The 21,099-nt window shown below is 36.3% G+C and overlaps 1 protein-coding gene across 1 annotated transcript in view; it reads right to left on the minus strand.

The window, feature by feature from the left end:
• The window catches only part of LOC306875752 (semaphorin-5B-like), a 134,180-nt gene that overhangs the window by 28,498 nt on the left and 84,583 nt on the right, over positions 1–21,099 (minus strand). The window contains exons 6-12 of the mRNA XM_079426471.1: positions 17,414–17,476; positions 15,353–15,451; positions 15,054–15,267; positions 10,297–10,582; positions 3,508–3,643; positions 3,026–3,233; positions 2,669–2,876 (exon numbers count right to left, since the gene is read on the minus strand). Of these exons, the coding sequence (XP_079282597.1) occupies positions 2,669–2,876; positions 3,026–3,233; positions 3,508–3,643; positions 10,297–10,582; positions 15,054–15,267; positions 15,353–15,451; positions 17,414–17,476 (1,214 nt within the window). The remainder of the gene's footprint in view (positions 1–2,668; positions 2,877–3,025; positions 3,234–3,507; positions 3,644–10,296; positions 10,583–15,053; positions 15,268–15,352; positions 15,452–17,413; positions 17,477–21,099) is intronic.

Genomic DNA, 21,099 nt, shown 5'->3' on the forward strand with positions numbered 1-21,099 from the left:
AGAAACTTTCTTTAGATTGCTTTGGTCCAAAAACGATTTGCTAAACAACAATGTGTCTGGTGCTACAATATGGGGTGTCAATATAAAACCTTGAAAAAAAGGGCAATTTTTTTTGTCAGATTTAACAAAAAAGTAATCAGATTTTCATTAAGCGTATAAGGTATTATTAGACATAAATTGTTGCACTACTTGACATATCAGAGAGTCATTGTGACATGTTTCTGCGACAGCTCTAGGCTCTGAAAAAACAAAAAAGAATCATCTCTTTCCTCTGAGGAACACAAAAGGAGAAATTACGAAGACTGGTGGTTACTTATTCCAAAAAAAAAGACACTAACCAGGTTAGCCTGGTTCATTTTACTTGTGTGGTCATTTTGTGTTCCATGATAAAAAAAAATAATGGCTGAAATAAAGGTTTATTATTTCATGTACCACTAAGACATAAAATGTTGGTATAGTACTATATAAAAAAAGAGTTTTTTGATAATTCTGGTAACATTGAGCTGTTATATGCTAAAATATTATTTATTTGTAATTGTGGTAAAAATATGGTCAAATTTAGGGATAAATATGGTACAACTGGGATCTATGCAAAAAGAGTTTCAAATTTTTAAATATAGCAAAATTGGGCTGTTATATGCTAATATATTTAATAAAATTTTAAATAAATATATAAAAAATGGGCTATTCTATGCTAAATGTGTTGGGTTATTTTTGAAATATGCTTGAAATATGTTTTACAAATCTGCTAAATGTCTTAGCTATATCTAAATCCAGCGGATTTATATCATTGATAGATGATATCGCCCAGCCCAAAAAATTGCTCTGTATTAAAGCACTGGAAAAATAGTAGTATGACTTTGTAAAGATACTTTGAAGCAATGTGTTTTGTGGAAAGTGCTATACAAATAAATATGCCTTGACTTGACATTCAACACTCCATAATATAATCGATACAGTCTCTAGAAGCAGCTATCCACCTTATCCTCCATAACATGATTATTCGTTTCAGTCAAAGCTCAAGGAGAGGAAGCTGACTGGTGCAGCAGGAAATGAATAAAAACCTCATATGCTGCCATGTCACACCTCTATGACGTTTCATATGCGAGTAATGTCAAAGCTGCGCTGCTGTATTGTGTTCAAAGGTGAATGTGCTCAGGATGTGGCAGAAATCAAAGGGAAATTACGGATTAAGGATTAAGGACTCTCTTCTCTGGCCTGCCCTTGGAACCCAGTGTGATTGTTCCTCCCTGCTAGGTTTTAAATAGAGCCAGCAAAGTTCGCTTCCGCTCCATCTCTCACATCTCACCTACACCTTGCTTAGTATTCAACACTCTCAGCCTTCACCACATAGCCTTGTGTGTGTTTCCGTGCATGGTAGAGAGTGTGCACAGATATTGAGAAGTGAAATCAAAGTGCTGACTAATCACCAGCTCGCAGTCAAATATGTTTGCCCTCACAGAAAACCCTTCACTCGAGACAGCACCCTTCCTCTTTCTTTTGAACCCTCCTAGCTTTCTTTATCTCTTCCTCATTCATCCAAACCCACACTCGATCTTTCACCTTCATGCACGGGGCGCAGGGAGAGCGGACAGAGCGCTCTATGTGCTCCTCTGGCAAATTGAGCCTGACTGTTGTCCCCACCCTGCATTTGGAGTGGGAAGTTGATGGAAAGCGTTGATAGAATACACGCGGGCTGTCAAACGGCGCTCCTCATACTGCTTCAGTCACCCGTGAGGAGGAATTTCTTTTCCATTGACAGATCAAGGGTATAATTCCACAGAGGTGAGTAACAAGAGCTCTTATCAATGTGAAAGGAGCCATTCATGTACATCAACCTGGGTCTGCTGTCACCCAACACCTACAGTCTAATGAGAAAGCATGTATTGTCCCCAAAATCTAAAAGGCCCAAAATGCATGCATCAAGTTGTCTAAATACTAGGAATGGGTCATACTGGTTGACTTGTGAAGTTGACTGGTTTATATTGGTACACGCACGCACACTCAGACATTTCCATGTTCATATTAATGCAATATTCATATATTGAAAATATTAATATAATTAAATATGTAGTGATGTTAATAATTATCTATATATATATATATATATATATATATATATATATATATATATATATATATATATATATATATATATATATATATATTTATTTTATTTTATTCTCCAAAAAGTAAAGTAAATCAGAAGTGTAAATAAAATACATTTAAATTAAATACAAATTTTTTAAAGATTGAAGTGCTTTGCTAAATACTTGCATGGTACTTAAATACTTAATACCTGCATGGTAAAATTCATCCATTTAAATGCATTCAGACCAATGTATTTTGGTGATGTGTTTCACCATGAGAGTTGTGTCTTTAAGACAGCATGTCAGGTTATAGTCAAAACCTTCAAAAACCCCTGCATTCTGTTCCATTCTGTCGCTGTTTAGCTGTTTTTGAACCCAAGAACAACCTTATGTCAGCATCCCCTAAAAACACATCTAAGCAGGTCATCGGTGAACCTAAAACCAGAACAATTATGTAAATCATCAATCAACATTACAAGGGGACCTCAGAGAACAGTACAAAATAATAAAAAAGGCAGTTCATGACCCCTTTAAAGCTGTTTGCTGCACAAAACACACAGATGAAAAATGGCACTCACAATTCTGTTTTGTAGCTGGAGCACCTCGCCAGAGGGATCTTCAGCACTTTGGCATTCAGGCCCACAAAAAGAGTCCTGTCGCCATGGAGAATCTGAAGGCTCAGGATTGGCTCCCGCAGACCAGGAGGGAAGAGTTGCATCTCCTCCAAGTAGCAACCTTGCAGGCTCTTATTAGTGGTTGCCAGGGCCTTAAGAATAGTTCCATACTCTGATAAGTCAGAACAGAAGGCAAAGCATAATTACACAAGGCTGCATACCTAATTCTAACTAATACTATTTATATAAGGATTTGGTGGTAAACTTTTAGCAGACGTGACTGCAAAACAGAAGTGACTAAATTTTATTTTGATTAGTTACCTGTGCCTATGTACATAACGTGGTGCAAAGTATCTTGCCCCTGTACAATGTCAACAACCAACTTAGAGAACCGCACATCATCCTGCCAAACCAGCGGATCCACAGAAACAGGCTGAACCACGTCATTCATGAGGTAGAGCCGCTGAGCGTCCTGCAGACTGCGTTCAGTCAGTCCTTCATTAGGCCCTTCTTCCTCTATGGTCCCACACTGGTAAGTGTCATTAGGGTTAGACTCATTAGTTAGTGTAGAGGTCAAGCAGGACAATGCAAATATAAACTCACAAAAAACTTTCAAACTTCTCACCATGTCATTTTATAGGAAAGTAGACAATAACTGAATTACCATGCATGCAGGTACACCCAGCAGGTATTGAGCAATTACTCTCACAGTGCCAGGCTGATAGAATTTATTTATTGGCTTTTTGTTTCAGACACACACACAGAGAACAAAATGTAAAAGACATTCAGGGGGAATGATGCACCTGGAAGTTAGGGATGGGGTTCGTGGTGGGCAGCCACGTGGAGCGCGGGTTCTCCTGGGAGCGGAAGGGCCCGTTGAAAGCCTGCGTGATTGCGCTGAGGTTGTATGCGCAAACTGCAGAGGCAGCAATGCTGTTCCTGGATCACAAGACAGAAAGATGATTACAATTTAGTACTATGAAAACATGCAATATGTTATTATATATAATATAAATACTGGTGATCTAGTTTCAGGTAAATATACAGTATGTGTGTGTGTGTGTGTGTGTGTGTGTGTGCATGGTCTTTTATATACTTAATATAAATGGTATATAATACAATATTAAAGATATTCACAATGTTTAGTCATTGGTTCTTTAATATTGTGTTAAAGGTTATAATATTGGCTATAATATTTAATATTGGGATAAATGTCATTTACCTTAAACCCCATTACAGTGAGAATATTACACTTTTATGTAATATATAGTAGAATACACTATATATTAATTCATAATTATATACGATTTAAAATTGTATAATATAATATATTTTTTAAAATATTATTTTAAACTTTAATAAAATAAAATGTTTATAGAAATTATAAATACCAGTTTTTATATATCTTATAAATAGTTTTTGTTCTATAACCTAACAATTATTTTGTCAAAAAGCAAAAATAAAACAAAAAATCAGTTCTGAATAATGATTAACAACAACAAAAAAGTATCAGTACCATCATAAAAAGAATTGTTGATCTCTAAAATAATATGATAGCATGTATTTTTCCACACACAGCATACAGTTGTTAGACCTTTACACTTCATGGCCTCAAGGCTGCACAGACAGTTACACAAATCTATAATCTCGAGACAAACATAAAAGTTAATAATCGGTTCAGCCAGGCAGATCTTGTCAGCTTCTTCTGGCATGAAACATTCTCAAATGCATCGTGACTTAATTAACTCTATCGATTTGAGTGACAGGTGGCCCAGAGACCCAAGTAAGCTGTCAGGAGCAGGGATGAGCTCCACAGTGAATGGATTTGGTGGTTATTCTTGTTACCAGATTCACACAGAATTTTGTACAGATGACAGTACAGTTTCAGAAGCTGTTGAAGTGACAAAGAAAGGACAGAGTTTTGTCTTGTTACCCTGAGAAATGTCTCCTGAGCTTTCAGTATGTCCAGAATTTAGAGGGATGCCAGAGCTATTATAGTCACAGCAGGTGACTATGAAGGTTACAGAATATTATATAGATATTTAGATGTCACAGGTTACACTCATGTAAAAAAAACCAAAAAAACAAATTGCATGGGATCATTAGAGGTCAACTAAGAGGATCACTAAAAAGGGGAAGTTATTCTTGTTACCAGATTCATTGTTGTGTGCTGTTGAAACTGCACATAAATGAACAGCAATAATAGTGTTGGTAACACCGAAGCCACAGACAGATGGGCCCACGGGCAGAGCTCCAGGAGGGGGACTCGGCCTGCCAGACGCTGCTATCTGGCTCGAGCTCTTGCTATGTGGCCTGGTGAGGCATGGACTTGAAGAAGATTCAAGCCTTGTTCTGTAGCTTGACCCTGGGGACTATATATGAGGGGTTTGACATGGAAAGTTTGCATGGTAAAACGAGAGGCTCTTGGCAGTGCAGCTCAAAAAGCTGGTGTGCAGATGAAACATGGGCCATAAACCGGTCAGCCCTAGAATATGAGGACCGAGCCGGCTCTGACAGGACAGCCAGTTATCTCAAGCTATTTCTCCTCTTTCAATCTAGCATTCAAAAGCAAGACTCTGAAACTTTATGAGAAACTACAAGAGTTTGTTTTTTTGAGATTTTACCTCTATAGAGATAGGAAAGTGATAGTGAGCTGCTTCCCCGCTAACTGCCTATAGGCAGCTGCCTTCTTCACGCAGCAGCAGAATACAGTTGCCAGTCTTGTTTTTTTTTTTTTTACTTCTAAATACATTTACATTTATGCATAGTTTGATTATATATAAAAGTGACACCACATTCTAAAACCAGAATAACTCAGGACTCAAACCCGCTAGTTGTCTGCCACATCATATAGTCCAGTCTTCCAAAGATTCAGTTGCTTACTCTCTTATTCAGTCACTGTAAGGCCAGTTCACACCAAGGTCGATAACTATAAGAATAACAATAACGCTTTAATAATCACTCTAATTCCTTGAGAATAGAGACAACTACACCTGCTATTTCAATTCAAATTACAATTCAGCTTCTTGTGGGATGTGACCAATATAATTCAAATTCATTCTAAAATTCATAATTGTAAGTGAGCCAAATCTACTTCAATTCAGAATTTTGCAAACACTTGTGACTAGTCATAGTCACATTATGAGATAAAAGTTTTTCTCCAATACACGGTGGCCACATTTATTAGCAACCCTGAAAAATTCTTATGAATAAAATATCTGTGAAGCATATTCCCATTCATATTCCCATATTTTAGCACACCAAGGTGACTATGAACATAAATTTGTCCAGCCATGACTTATGAATTTCTTTTCTTAGGAGTATAAATAGGAGGGAACACAAAAGTAAAATATCCTTAATCATCCATAACAATAAGAATATAGTTCTGATGTGCAGCAAAATGTGGTTGTATTAGCTAAAGCATTGAAATTTCCCATTTCCACCATCAGGGCAAGAATTAAGATGTTCCAATCAAATCAAATCTGCCTGGAAGAGGATGTGTGCCTATATCATCCAACACAAGTGGAGGAGGACAGTTTTAGTAGCTAAAGAGTCCACAAATATCACACCTGGAATAGTGCAGAAATTAGTTGAGTCTGGGTTAGAAAATATAATATAAAATTAAATTTAAAAAAATTAAATAATTTCAAGAAAAATAAATCCCCTACTCATATTCAGTTGCCAGCACTACTGGAACTTCAAACTGGACCAGGTTGAGTTCTATGGTCAGACAAAAAAAAAAGAAGAAAAAAAGAGCTTTTTGCCACACATGAGATGAGTTTTAAGGGGATACACAGGGCTAAAAAAAGTACCCCATGCCCACGGTTAAATACTGTATGCTGCTGGATCTTTAATATTGTGAGCCTGTTTTTCTGACGGAGGTCCTGGACATCTTGTTCAGATACATGGCATTGTGGATTTTATCAAATACTAACAGATAAATAAAAATCAAAACCTGACTGCCTCTGCTGGAAATCTTGTAATGTGCAGCAGCTGGATCTTCCATCAGGACAATGATCCAAAAAAAGCATAAAAATAAACACAGATTTGGATAACTGAGCACAAACTTATGGTTCTCCCATGGTCATCTCAGTCTCCTGAACTGAACCCTATAGAAAATAAGTGGTGTGAACTGAAGAGGTGAGTGTACCAACATGGACCTGGGATGGACCTCTTCCTCTGTATGGAAGAGTTAGATTTTTGTGATTTATTTTGAATGAAAAGATTTATTTCCCAAACTTCTTTGCTCATATTTACCAAGGGGGCTAATAATTCTGACCTCAACTGTACGTTGTCTATGTGCGAACATGGTCTATAAATACTATTCAAAATCTCACTAAAATCAGGAGCTAAAAATTCACTTGAGTATGACAGCGAGAACAGCGTTTGCATGTTTGAGCAAGGTTTATAGTATACATACATAAAAATGCATAAATGCACTGTCTGGTCAAATGATGCATACCTCAGCTAAGTCACGGTGGAGTTTATTGAATTTATGCTTGTGCAGATGTGACTTTCAGACAGATGATGGTGCAGTCTTAAAGGCTGTTGAAGTGTGTAAAAAGTAAAGTACAGAGTTTGGTCTATAACCCTTTGGAAAGTCACCTACTCTAGCAAATCCCATGACACGCTCAGTATAACATGCAACATATGGGAATGAAGTCTTCTCACTGTGAGAGCAGATGACTTCGGAGTTTTCCAAGCGACACATACAGTAGATCACATGCTTATTTAGATGAAGTCATGTTGAGTTATGATGACAGAATAGACAATATGTCAAAAAGCACAGGGTCATTTGAGGTCATCCGAGAGGTCCATAAAGTTGATTTAGACATAAAGTAGGACAGCACTCAAGGGGAAAAAGGGGAGAAAAAAGAAAACGCATTACTTCAGTGTTTCAACTTCAGTGAATACCTGCATCGCAGCAAAAAAAAACAAAGAGCCAACTCAGCAACCTTCCACAGCCAGGACTGAGGCAAGATTATTAATAAATATTTTTACAGCATAACAATATCTGCCCTTGTAGAAAAACGTGCACTCAAGCATTTGTTTAAAAAGAGTACTAATTATCAAAATCATATCATAGATCATCTGCGTGTACGTAATTTATTATTTTTAAACAATACATAGTAACTATAATGCCAATATTGCAAATTTAGTCAACATCTGTAAACTTCAGCATATTCTATAGCACTTTTATATTTAAATGCAATATTTATATTAAATATTATTATTAAATATTTATATTATGTTAAATATTTAAATGTAAGTATATTATAAAATGTTTTTATTTAAAGTATGCTGTTTGGTGTACCGATTTTACAATGCTGTAGTATGACACGACTGATGAAAAACAACAAAGAGCAGAATCCCTTAATACCATCACCTCCATACATCTACATGAAAGAAATATGCATGGAATAAACTCGAAGCGAAGATTCCTGCGATGGGTACAAAAAAACTCATTTCAAGGTGGATTTTGTCATGCTGCATCACAGCGAGTGAAGAGATGCACTTGGCTGTTATTCTGTATTTGTTGTAATTCAGGCATGAAAGTGTGTGTATTCATGATACACGTATTCATTCACACCCGCAGATCTATTTTCCAGAGGGGTTGTCTGTCATCATATTAACTGCCAAGAGGTCTGTTCCACCCAGTTAACCTGCAGGTGATTGACAGAAATGAGGATGATAGCTGTTCCTTCAAAGAGATAATTAAAAAGGTAGAAAATTATAAAAAAGAAACCACTTCAAAATAATTTGAAATGAGTTTCCATAAACATTTCCTTCATCATACCAAAATGTATGAATACGGGGAAAATGTCCCATTATATTGTAAAATAAAGCTATAAAGGGGGTCTGTAAAGATCAAAAAGACAGCTGAGTGACAAGTGAAACATGAAATTAGCAAACGATTTGACCACCATATGCAGTGACTGACCAATCGGAATCAAGAGAGACATGTAGTTTTATAAAAGCAATAAAAGAAAGAAAAACAGTAATTTTAGCTATTGCAGAAAACCAATTTACAAAAATGAGGTAAAATCACTGCAAAGTGCAACCTCTCATGACTTATTGCTTTTTTTAAATGCAGAAACAGCAATTTAATGAAACATTCCAATGTTCAAGTTAAATTTATGAATAATAATAATCATAAAACAGCCAAGGAGCCCATGCCAACCACGGAAAAGCTTATATATCCACATATCCAACACAGAAAGGAAAAGAAAAGGTCTGTATGTAATATTTTTTAAAAATGCATCCATTAACTTAGGTTGCTTTACACAATACATCTAATATGGCTGTTACTGACTGTAAGCTCAGTATGAGGACATATACTGCTTTGACACCTTCAGCTCAATGAAAATACACACTCACACTGCCAACACCACGGGACAAACTACTACCAACACTTTCCGGCATTTTTTGGCTGCTCTCTTGCATTCTCTCACTCCTCTCCTCCCATGCCCGCCCTCCCTGTTTTGCAGCCCCAAACCCCAGGGAGCATTGCTTAAGGTGTTCAATTTACCACAGACAGATGGAGACTCTGTTGTTCTGATTGCATTACCATATTCCGTTCCTACTGGGGCAGTGAGTGAAAGGGGACAGGAAAAGAGACAAAAAAAGAAAGAGATAAAATGAGTGAAAACGAGAGAGAGATAGGGAGAAATATAGGGAAGGAAAGCAAGAGAAGGAGAGTATATAACGCCATACTACTTGCTATTTGAAATGTTGTTTGTAGTATGCATACTGTCAAGTAGTGATAAAAAGTGATAGATAAAAAATGCTGGTCCACCACTAGCAGACATAATGCATATTTTCTGGAATATCTCAACAAAAATGTTGCTTTCCATTTATTTAATCAAATGTAATGCATAAGTGATTCATCCTATAGGACACAATCTCCAAGAGATGTTGCACTACCAAGTTGGCTAGAAGTGATTTTGTTGCATACTGCGTGACGAATCAACTGCTACATTAAATAATATGCAGTAAACAGCATGCAGTATATATAGCAAGAACACAGCAAGATATGAATATAATGTGAAACAAGCACTTGGTGATGGTCAGGAAGAGTAGAGATTTCATTAAAAAGATTGATTAAGAAAAGTCTGTGACAGCTACCAAAGGAATAACATAATTCCTAATGTTATTAGATTCGTATTCTTAGCAAATACTTTGTTAGCAAAGTGACTTGCAATTAAGGGCAAAAATATACTTGTTAATCTAGTGCTAATTTATTTTCTTGTTCTAAGTTGTTACAGAGGTGGATGTGATGCAGCATATTCATGTACTACTCTCTAAGGCCTTCTCACATTTCTTGAACACACTGAAACAGACTTAACCTGTTAACTTAAGGTGCAATTCAAATTGATGCATGGGTTTCCTACACATTCGCTTACCAAGTGTGTATATATGGACATAATGTATCCATCAGGATATAAGTTTTACCATTTTTACACCAGTATGAGCAGTGCTTGATTTGTAAATATGAAGGGAACTCAAAGGGTATAGCTTCTGTATAGGTCCCAGAACGTGCATAGAACATGTGTATATATATTGCAGACATTGTGTTTGATGACTTGACTTACACGTTGGTGGTGAAGATGCCATAGATGAGATCCTGTTCAGGCAGGTAGAAGGTGCTCTGTAGCTCATTGTAGTAGAACGGGATTTCTCCCGACCGTGAGCAGTTGAGTCGGGCCTTTGTGAAGGTGGTCCATGTGTCTTCCAGCAAGAAGCGGCCTCCTATGTCGTTCTTGCACACCCGCGCCACCCGCGAGTACACTGTCTTACCGCAGTCATGTTCCACTGCGTTTTCCCTCAAGAAGAAGAAGGTGAAAAGACCCACGTCATAAGCCGAGATGAAGTGAGGCTCTGAAGGAGAATGAAAAAAAGCGTGGCTAAACACCTTACAGACACAACAAGCATTTCAAATGGGTACATCTATAGCAGGACTCTCAGTAATGCAGCATAAAGTGGTTTAAACGCCAAAACAACGACTTTACTTCCATAGCAAACTGGCCTGAATCCCTGTTCCACTCTTTCTTAATATCTGTTTATGCCTGCCTAGAACTGGAGCAGGAAACTGTGTGCATGTGACATGCAAAAATTATTCTGAATACAAAAAGCTGTCCCGTTGGTCCAGATGGCACTGGTCTGGATTGCATTACTCAGAGTTAATATCGCACACTCTGAATAATGTCTTAACCCCAAGACCTGTTTATTCCCCAGCCTATCCAGTAATGCATACCACAGATATTCACCTGTAAATAGGCATGACTATAATCACTGCTGGGGCCATCACAGCAGTTTACGAGAATGAGATTACTGTTACGCTGTGAAGCCCAGGAGAGGCATCAATAGCCTTAACTGCTTTTGATTCAATTTTAAACACAATAAATACCAAATCTCAGTGGACACAGTCTCAGAAACAGCCCAGATAAGTCTTTGCATACTGCAAACGATTTGCAAATGATACTGCTCTATCTGCAAAAACTGACTGCAACAGAATTACATGGTCAAAACTGGACTGGAACTTTGTGCACTGTACCAATGTGTTGGTCCAAAAATCACAATAAGACAACATCAGCATAGCCCATATGAATTTGTGCTATATTCAGCGCTTTCATGTGAAACCAGAGAAAAGCTTTTGAGTGAGAAACAGGCAGAACATTTGTTCTTCACTGACAAAAAACACTAAATTATACTTTATTTCAGGCTCATATCATGCTTTTTGGTGGGCAATGGAAATAATCTGGCATTTTAATTTGTATCATGGCATATATCAAATACAATGGTATTAATGCTTGATCCAATGACTGTAACATGGTGAGTAAATGAAGAAAATTAATTTGGGTTACTAATAAAAGTACCATGGCATTACCATGTTTTTTTACCGTATCATGGTAAAGACAGGGTTTAGACATGTACTAAGGCAGCATCATGGTTTTTGGACGCATATTTAAAGTACATTGAAGCACCATGTAAATACAGTGGTATATGAATGTGTACCAATTTACACTACTGTGTACGTTTGGGGTCAACAAAAGTTTAAATCAGTTTTTATTTGATTTGATTTTAATATAAAGGAATTAATATTAAAGTCACAGCAAAGACTTATTCATTATTTCAAATAAATGCTGTTTCTTTGAATTTTCTATTCATCAAAGCATCCTGAAAAAATATCACAGTTTCCACATAATATTAAGCAACACAACTGTTTTCAACATTGATAGTAAGAATAAATATTTCTTGAGCACCAAATCAGCATGAATGAATAATTCTGTCTTACTATATAATAAATGCAGCCTTAGACAGTATAACATTACATTTTTACTGACCCTATACTTTTTAACAGTACTGTATATGATACCATGGTATTAACATTTGATTCCATCCCTGTATTTTAAATGTGAATAAATGATTACTGATGATTAATTTTTCTTAATAAAAAGTACCAAGAAGTACTATGGCACTATTTTATTTTGGATATGTAATCATGCTGGCACATCTTTTTGGACCATTTACAGTAGTCTTATGCTTATTTGGTTGGCATTTTAAGTATCTGGTACCAGGAAAATACACTAGTAAATGAATATTTATCATAGAATACAGTACAGAAGTTATATGCCAATGCTTCACTGTACCATGGTACATTTAGTAAGCAGTGAGTGAACCTTAAAAAAAGAATACATTCTCTATCCAGATGCATTAACTGAGGATTGTTGTGAACAAACAATTCTGCTTTCAGTTTCAATTAGACATCATAACTACACTTCCACACAGATCAAGGTGAAAAAAGTGATCAGAGAGGCACAGTGAATATCAATACTGATCCTTTAAACACTAGAACAATCACTTCCCAGTGGCTGCATGAATTCATCAGGTTTTTTGCTAAGCTGAAATGGGCAGGGTGTGAGTGTACTGATTTTGTGTTGAACGTAAATGCTGCCTCATTTCCACACCACCACTCCATCAGGGTGTGTGTTTATCTGCAAGCCGCAGTCAGGGAAAAACACTAAGCTGGGAAGTGAATTATGAGTCCCAATAAGCACCAAAGGAGAGAGGCATGTGCTAATAGCCACGCTGCAGGCGATGATGATATTTCTCATTGAATCAGAGCTGTGCGAAAACAATATCACATCTCACTTCGGGTACGACCCCACATGGGCTCAGTGTTAAAAAAAACATTCAGTCAGCACCTGGCACAACCAATATAATAACAGTCCGGTTGGATTCGATTGTAGACCCTTGAGGTTCATGCCGTTCTTCACTGACCGCCAGTTGAGAAATAAGTTTTTAATTCACACTTCATCTCTATCGAGTCCACATCCCGATACCACACATGATTGGAAAGGTTATCGATTTTACTTTGGCTAAACTGGAAAAAGCTATTTTTAAAGAGATTCAGTTGTGCAACTATTAGCAAACCACTCAACAACGTTGATACTCATTAGCCAAATAGCTACTTTAGCTACAAGAGCTTTTTTACTTTCATGTTTTACTTTGGCTAAACTGAAAAAGGCATATTTGAAGAGAAATGTTATTCAGTTGTGCAACTATTAGCAAACAACTTAATAATGTTGCTATCCATTAGCCAAATAGCTACTTTAGTTACAAATAGTGCTTATTCGCAGTGGATAAGTCATTTTTCTTGTTCTCTTTCACTCTGAATTGTCATATTATGGAAGTAAAATAGCAATAGAGACTAACTTTATGCTTTCTTGTGCTGATTTTATTCAAATATGGTCAATATATGTGTTACCGCAGGTAAATGCGTAAGCTTCAATAATCTTGCTTCCCTCTTTTTGTCTTTCTCTCTCCTCAAGTGTGAACCTACAGTGGAACTACAGGCCGACTGAGTGACATGAAGCGTTGCAGCTGCAATTTCACCCTCTCTCGGTCATGAGGAATAATTACACTGCTGGATGCATGAACGTTCATCTCCTCCGCCCAATCCTAACTCTCCAACCCTTGTCTATGTCCTTCTCCTTTCACCTCAACTACCCTCTAACATCTCCTCGGTGGAGCCTCACTGTATGACTTACAGCTCTGGCATCAGAACTTTCTGCTTATTCCATTTTGACTGACGTTGGATGAATTTTCTATGGGAAAAGGAACAGTGTCAGCAGCTGCGAGATTATTGACACCTTTTGACTTTGTGCAGGAAGTGTGCTGAGTTTCGTTTGTCTCTATCTTTGACTGGTTGCTCCCTTGACAGGCCAGGGCTGCTCTAAAAAACTGCCTTCGACACAAAAGGTACAATTGTGAGAGTGCAGCTTTGCTTTTCTCACTTTTTTCTAGGTATCATATAGGAACTTGTACTATATGTACTTACAGCACCTCAGAGCAAACACTTTAAGGTAGGTTACTAATTTGAAAAAAACAATATAGATCTCAAAATATTAACAAAATATATCAGTGATACTAAAAGAACACTGACATGGACAGCACCTGCAGAATAAAATTGTGTTGTATCTTTAATATACTATTATAGTTTTTATTAATATTTTGAATTACTTTTTATTTATAGAATTTCAGTTTTCATCTTAATTTCAGTTAACATTTTAGTACTTTTGCTGTGTTTTTTGTCATTTTATAGTTTTTATAGGTGTATACAGTTCTTATTAATTTAATTGTTTTGTTTGTTTGTTTGTTTTGGTAAAGTTAAACTAAAAGAAACTGAGAAATGATGCCTTGGCAAGTGGCTAAATTTTAAGCTTATTTTTTCATATTTTTTTATTTCAGGTAATGTTTATTTTATTTCAAGTAATATTTTTTATGGTTTAATTTTATAATTTTAGTTTTAGTTGATAATAACCCTGCTCAGATCTTTCTCATAAAGTCTGTGCAAAAGACACAAATGAGACAATACAGTAAGAGTATACAGAAAGTATAAAATACACAGATAGCAGAGCTGAGATCATCTAATGAGAAATGTTTGATGAGACATGTTTGAAATCCAATAGAAATTTTTTGATCAGAGACTGTGACATTTTTTAGATCTATACTGAAACGAGGAGATTATTGTGGGGGTTTTTATAAAAAAAAAAAAATTGTGAAGCATGAGACTTAAGTCAAATAAAAGCTTGATTTCCATTTAATTGTGTTATCTAGGGGAAACAACTTTTCTGTCCTATGGAGATTGCTATTAGCATAAACAAAATTAAATAAAGACTCATCAACAATTTTCTTTTGAAGAACAACATTCAGAAAGTTGGCTGCATATTAGCAGGACAAAAAAAGGAAGGGCATCAAGAGAAATTTTCAAATCAAATCAAGAGAAGTTTTCAGACGATCCCTGGAATATGAGACTATCAGACATGAGATGATGAGATTAATCTACCATTAAGCCATTTGGAGTTGTACTGGGCAGTCCGCAGAGGCGGCATTCCTCCTAGGCTGCGGTAGATGACAGGGTCCCGGCCGGAGAAATCGATGACCGTGGCAGCGTACAGCTCTCCGCTTTCGGTCACAACAGCCGTCGAATTATGACGGGGGTCATAGGGGCAGCGGGCCACTCCGTTCACCCTCTCCAACACTCTGCTCATGTTCCCTGCCTGAGAGGAGGATACGGTATGGATTACACACACAGTTTGATAAAAGCTCCAGTTTAGGCAGCTCATTTAACTGATAGATGCTTACCTCTCTGGTGATGCAAAGGGGCTGGAAGGCATTGGTACCGCAGGTGATCACCTCTGTCTTGTTGACAAGCAACACCCGGATGTAGTTTTGACACTCCACCTGCAGGAGCAGATCCACTTGACAGTATGACAATAGCAGTGGCATGTTCAAAATACTATGGTACTGCAAACTATTTAAAATATGTAATTAAAAATGTATGCAAATAGCAGTATGCTACATTGCTGTGACAGAAATACACTGCGATCCATGTTTAATTCATGTTTAATTTTGTGAATATGTCTTCTGTGAAATGAACTTTTTATTGCCCCATCAAATAATAAGGTGAGAAAGATTTCAAGAAAAATTAAATTTCAGCAGACATTGCTTCATGCATCATAGTGAAAATAGAAAATATATATATATACATTCAAAAGCTTGGAGTTGGAAAAAAATCTCTTATGCTCACCCAGGCTGCATTTTGTTAACCAAAAATTACAATAGGATTATGAAATATCAAGAAAATACAGTAATACAAAATATTATTGTAGTTTAGCAGTTTTATATTTTATTTATAAATATACATTTACAAAGCTGAATTTTCAGCCTACAGAAATCATTGCAATTTGCTTATTTGGTGCTCTAGAAACATTTCATACTATCAATGTTGAAAACTATAAATTTATTTTTGTAGAGACCATGAAACCATTTTAATTATTATTTGATGAAGAGAAAGTTCATAATAACAGCATTTATTTAAAATACAGTTTTTGTAATAATGTAAGTGTCTTTACTGTCACCTTTTATCAATTTAATGCATAGAAAGAAAATAGAAATTTTTACTTTCTTTAAAAATATATTACTGACCCCAAACATTTGAACAGTATTGTGAATTTGGTCCCACTTTATATTAGGTGGCCTTAACTACTACGTACTTACATTTAAATTAATAATTTGATACAATGTACTTATTGTGCACATACATGTATTTACATTGTACTTATATTTTTAAAAATACCTATATGTAGTTACATCTGTAATTAATTTCTGTAATTACATTTATAATTACACTGTTGACCCACCCCTTACACCTTAACCCACCCTTAAACCTACCCATACCTCCAAACCTGTGCCTAACCTTACCCATATCCCACCTCAATAGCAGCAAAAGTGTTTTGCAATACAATAAGTACATTGTACTTACATCAAAAAGTAAGTACATAGTAGTTAAGGCCACCTAATATAAAGTGTGACCGTGAATTTAATAAAAAAATTCAGTTCACCCAGAGGGAATTGTTGTACGATTCTTGCCCAATCCTTTTGGGACTGTTTCAAAATTATTACACAAATTATTAACATTAATTCTGAACATATACACAGTTTCCTGTGAGAGCACTTACGCTTCACCAAAGAGTGAGATTACCTCAGCTTTCATTTGTACTACTACAAGCCAAAAATAATCCCGTCTAACACTGGATCAGCGAGTCACAGCATCAATTTTTTGTGCAGCTGACTGTAAAAGTGACAGCATTTCAAACAGGAAGGGTTGTGATAAGCACCCTAATGCTACTGAGGCATAAAGCCATGTGTCTTAAATGAACAGCTAAGGGAAAAAAACTGTGATTTGTACTGTCTATTCAAGACTGCCACCATGTTCATCATTTACTGAGAAAGTGAGCAGCAGATCAGTCGAAGCAGAAGATGTGCATCATTCTGGGAAATAAGGAAATAATGCTTTTGTTAATGACAAAAATTATAATAATAAGATACATAGGGGAAAAAAGTCAAACTAAGTTTTAATGTTGGTTAAAAGAACCTGGCTTTAGATCCATTTTAAAAAGCTAAGCTTTTTTCTGGCAATGCTTTAATCTGCTAGTGGATATTTCATTTTGCCTTTCACATTCAGTGAATGATACGCTCAAGAAAGAAAATACTGACCTCTGGGCTTTAAAACATTGAATAAGTAAGCTCAACATATTGCCCTCCCACAAACCTCAACAATACCCGACCCCTCTGGCCAATGAGCTGTCAGCGTTTTAAAAGAAATGTGCCTATTCAAAAGAGAACCTGGGGGTTTAAAGTTACCTCCGTCTTCCCTTTGCTTTGACAGGACCTCCTGGTGTCTTCGTCTGGGCCCCATTCCGTTGCCTAGGAAACCAAAATAAACCCTGAAAAAGTGACTTGCCTTGATTCTCAGTTGCCCGGCAGCTGTTTGCAATAAAGCAGGAGCCAGGTTACATCAGATGCATCAAAAGACATTAACCTTATTGTGATGTTTATTGTGTAAACAGCATGATAAGTGGGCCAGCGGCTTAAAAGGGTGAGGTAACTAGACAGTTGGAAGACCAGATGCAATTTGCATGTAAATACCATCCCCTAGTCTCATTCAAGCACAGAGACCTCGTCGTCTTCTCTCTTTTTTTTTCCACCAGCGCAAGCTACTCCATTTTCCTCTGCCCAATTATGCCCTTTTAGAGCTGCGTGTCCAGCCAACAATAATAGAGGCAGCACTTAAAAACTGCAGTCCTGCTGTCTTAAGTTGGGCATGTGCACAATCACATGCACACTTTCACAAATTATTCAGATAGAAGCACAAAGATACCACCTTTGTCTCTCAGCTTGAGGTCCCATTGGTTTCAGATCTTGACTGAAGCTCTAAATATAGTCCATTTGTTTATATGGCCCACTAAGGTTCAAAGGAAATATTAGGAACATAAGAAACAGTTCAATGTGGAAAAGCAGATAAAGCTGATGGTAATTGGTTTAGTGTATTAATAGCGCAATTTCCTCTTTCGTGACCTGTCATGCTGTGGCTCAAGTGAGCTCTGACTGATGGGACTGAATCATAATTATTGTGAACATTTGAACCTAGAGGAATTTTAGATGGCAAAGCAAGCAGGAAGAGAAATAGACAACGTCATTGCATTGAGATCTTCTCGGTTCATTTTTCCCACATGCCAATTAAATACAGCAAATATAGCCCACAATGTTGTATTTGGATTTGATTAAGTTGAGCATGTTCATGCAGATTGGATAAGTGAGACCAAGAATGACGGCAAAGTCAAGACAGAATTAAGAGCGAAATCAAAAACCGATTAACTATTAAGCCCAAAGTGAAATAGCATTCGTCTCAATGAATGAAAGGACATTTTGATAGGTGATACAATGCACCTTTCAGATTATATCTTATTGGCTGGTGAGTTGATGTAACTGGACAAAGAAAAATACATCGATCAACAAGGCGAAAATTCAAAAAGACTTTGTCCTACACCACAGTTCTCAAATGTCATTTGTATTTCTAAATAGGATAAACACAAGAGCATTTTGTCATCATTGACATTGATATGTCTTGACACAACATGTGAATAAGATTTGAGAACTATTGCAGAGGCCAATATTTTTTCATCATATTAGGAGCTCACCAGCAATCACTTGGTGAAAAAGAATCAAAAGTTTTCATAAGGGCTTAAAACTACATAAGGATCAGTAAATAATGGTAAAACGTCCATTTGTAGGTGAACTGACAATTTAATACTGAGAAACTGCCAGGATTTTTAATGGTTGCATGTATAGATTTAGCTACTTCCTTCTTGCCAGTCAAAGCAGTTAACAGCACCAAAGTTGTCAGGTACAACAAGATCTGGTGCTCTTTTGTTTGTGTTTGCATTCATGTGTGTTTCAGGACTGAGACATGTTTATGATGGATGCCTAAGCGGTGAGTCATCGTTCAGGTCATTAACATCTTGCCTGTGAGCCCCTGTTTTCTGGAAGAATCCGTCAGCTTAACCCTGACCTTAGCCACGGCAGTCCCTCTCTTCACACCACACTGGAATAATGCCAGCCCTCCAATGCTATTCCCAAAGAGCATTCTGAAGAGGCAGGCTGTGAAAAGCACACTGTATGCCATGTTTGGCGAAGGCTTGAATGTGAAGTTGGAAACCCTGCCACCGATGGGGGGCCAGAATCAACCAGGGTGGGGTGCATGGTGATGGGAGAGCTTTTCACTGGTGGGAGGTGTGAACCTTTGAATGATAAATCACTTTTGACAAGCGTTATGCCAAAGAGGATGAGGTAATATATAGATTAAAAGCATGCAGAGGCAATGACGTAACTGTTTGTTCATTAAGCCCGGGTTTTTCAACCTTCTTTGTCTTATACCCCCATAACCCCATAAGTACGGTTCAAGTACCCTGTCATAAACACCAGCAAGAAATGTGGTCTTACAATGGATTTCATTTAGCTTTAGAAAATAAAATAAAATAAGTTTGGTTATTATTTATGGTTATTATTTGGTTATTAAATATGGTTATTATTATTGGTTATACTACCACAAGCACTACTACTACTACTACAACTAATAATAATTTGAATATTTTTCTAAAAAATGTATTATACTGGATTTAATTTAGCATGATTAGTATCATAAAATAAAATAAAATGAAGGTTAATAATAATAATAATAATTATTATTAATTTTATTACTATTACTACACTTTAATCTTTTTGCATTATCAATAAAATAAAATAATAAAATAAACTAATATAAAATAATAAAACAAAACAAAACATAATAACAAAACAAAACAACAAAATATTGTTTGTTGAATAGAAAAACAAAAAAAAACATTTTTGCAAATAATTTAAAACATCTTGGCTGTCGCTGTAATATTAATTTATTTACATTAATTTATTATTAAAATAAAATAATATAATGTTGTTATTATTAAATAAATAAAATAATGGTTATTAATAATAATAATAATTATTATTATTATTATTACTTTTATTCTTATTAGAATTATTTCAAAAACAAATAATAAATAAAATAATTAAAAATAGCTACAATGATTCACTTTCAAATAAAAACTGTCAATGCTGATTGTGAAAAATAGACTCACAGTAGCTTCCTCTTAAACTGGAGCGGTTTGAGAAAAAAATAGAGACATATGCTAAGAAAGATAAACGACAGTTTCACATCCCTACAATGCTTGAATAACAAACGATGCACCATAAAGTAGTCCAAAATGCCTTTTTTTTCACTGGGAATAGCTGTAAAACTCCCTAAAGGGTATAAAAGACGTTGAAATCACAGATGAGCATCCGTTTCGCCTACAAAGCTGTCAAAGGGAAAATCACAGTGAGGCATGTGTGCTGAGACTGTGCAGTCTAATGTGGCTCTGCAATTGGATCTCGCTGGTCTAATGAGGCCACCGCACCGTGTATGTGCACTAGCTCAGAAATCACACTCGGCACCACTATTTGTGGCATAATTACTCAAACTTCATCTGTTCTAATAACGGTGGCGGCACCAAGCACCCTGCCCCTGGCATCCTCATGAAATAGTATCATGAATTTTTCATGGAGGGATAAAATAGTTGGGATTTATTTATACATAAATTAGTGAGGCACAGAAACAACGCTGAGCTAGAAAATGCATTCCATTCACATAAAGTATTGAGAAAATGCTAATACGAGCACAAGATAGGGCAGGATGGTGGAGAATTACATAGTTTGCAAGCTGTGTGCTTCCGTTGATAAGGCTATTGTCTCGCTTGCACATTACAAGTGTTATAACTGAAAAGCATATCATGGGACACTGCACCTGTCCTCAGGCCACCTCCAAGCACTTGTTACTCGTCATTAAGAAGACACCATTTTAAATCAGTCTTCCCACAACATGTTGACAAATTAATTTTTTTTAAAGAAAAATTGTCCTAAAATATATCTTTATCCTAAAAGGTCATAAAACTGCATGCATAATATAACCTTTT

Source organism: Barbus barbus (genome assembly GCF_936440315.1).
Source record: "Barbus barbus genome assembly, chromosome: 10".
NCBI classification, from domain to species: domain Eukaryota; kingdom Metazoa; phylum Chordata; class Actinopteri; order Cypriniformes; family Cyprinidae; genus Barbus; species Barbus barbus.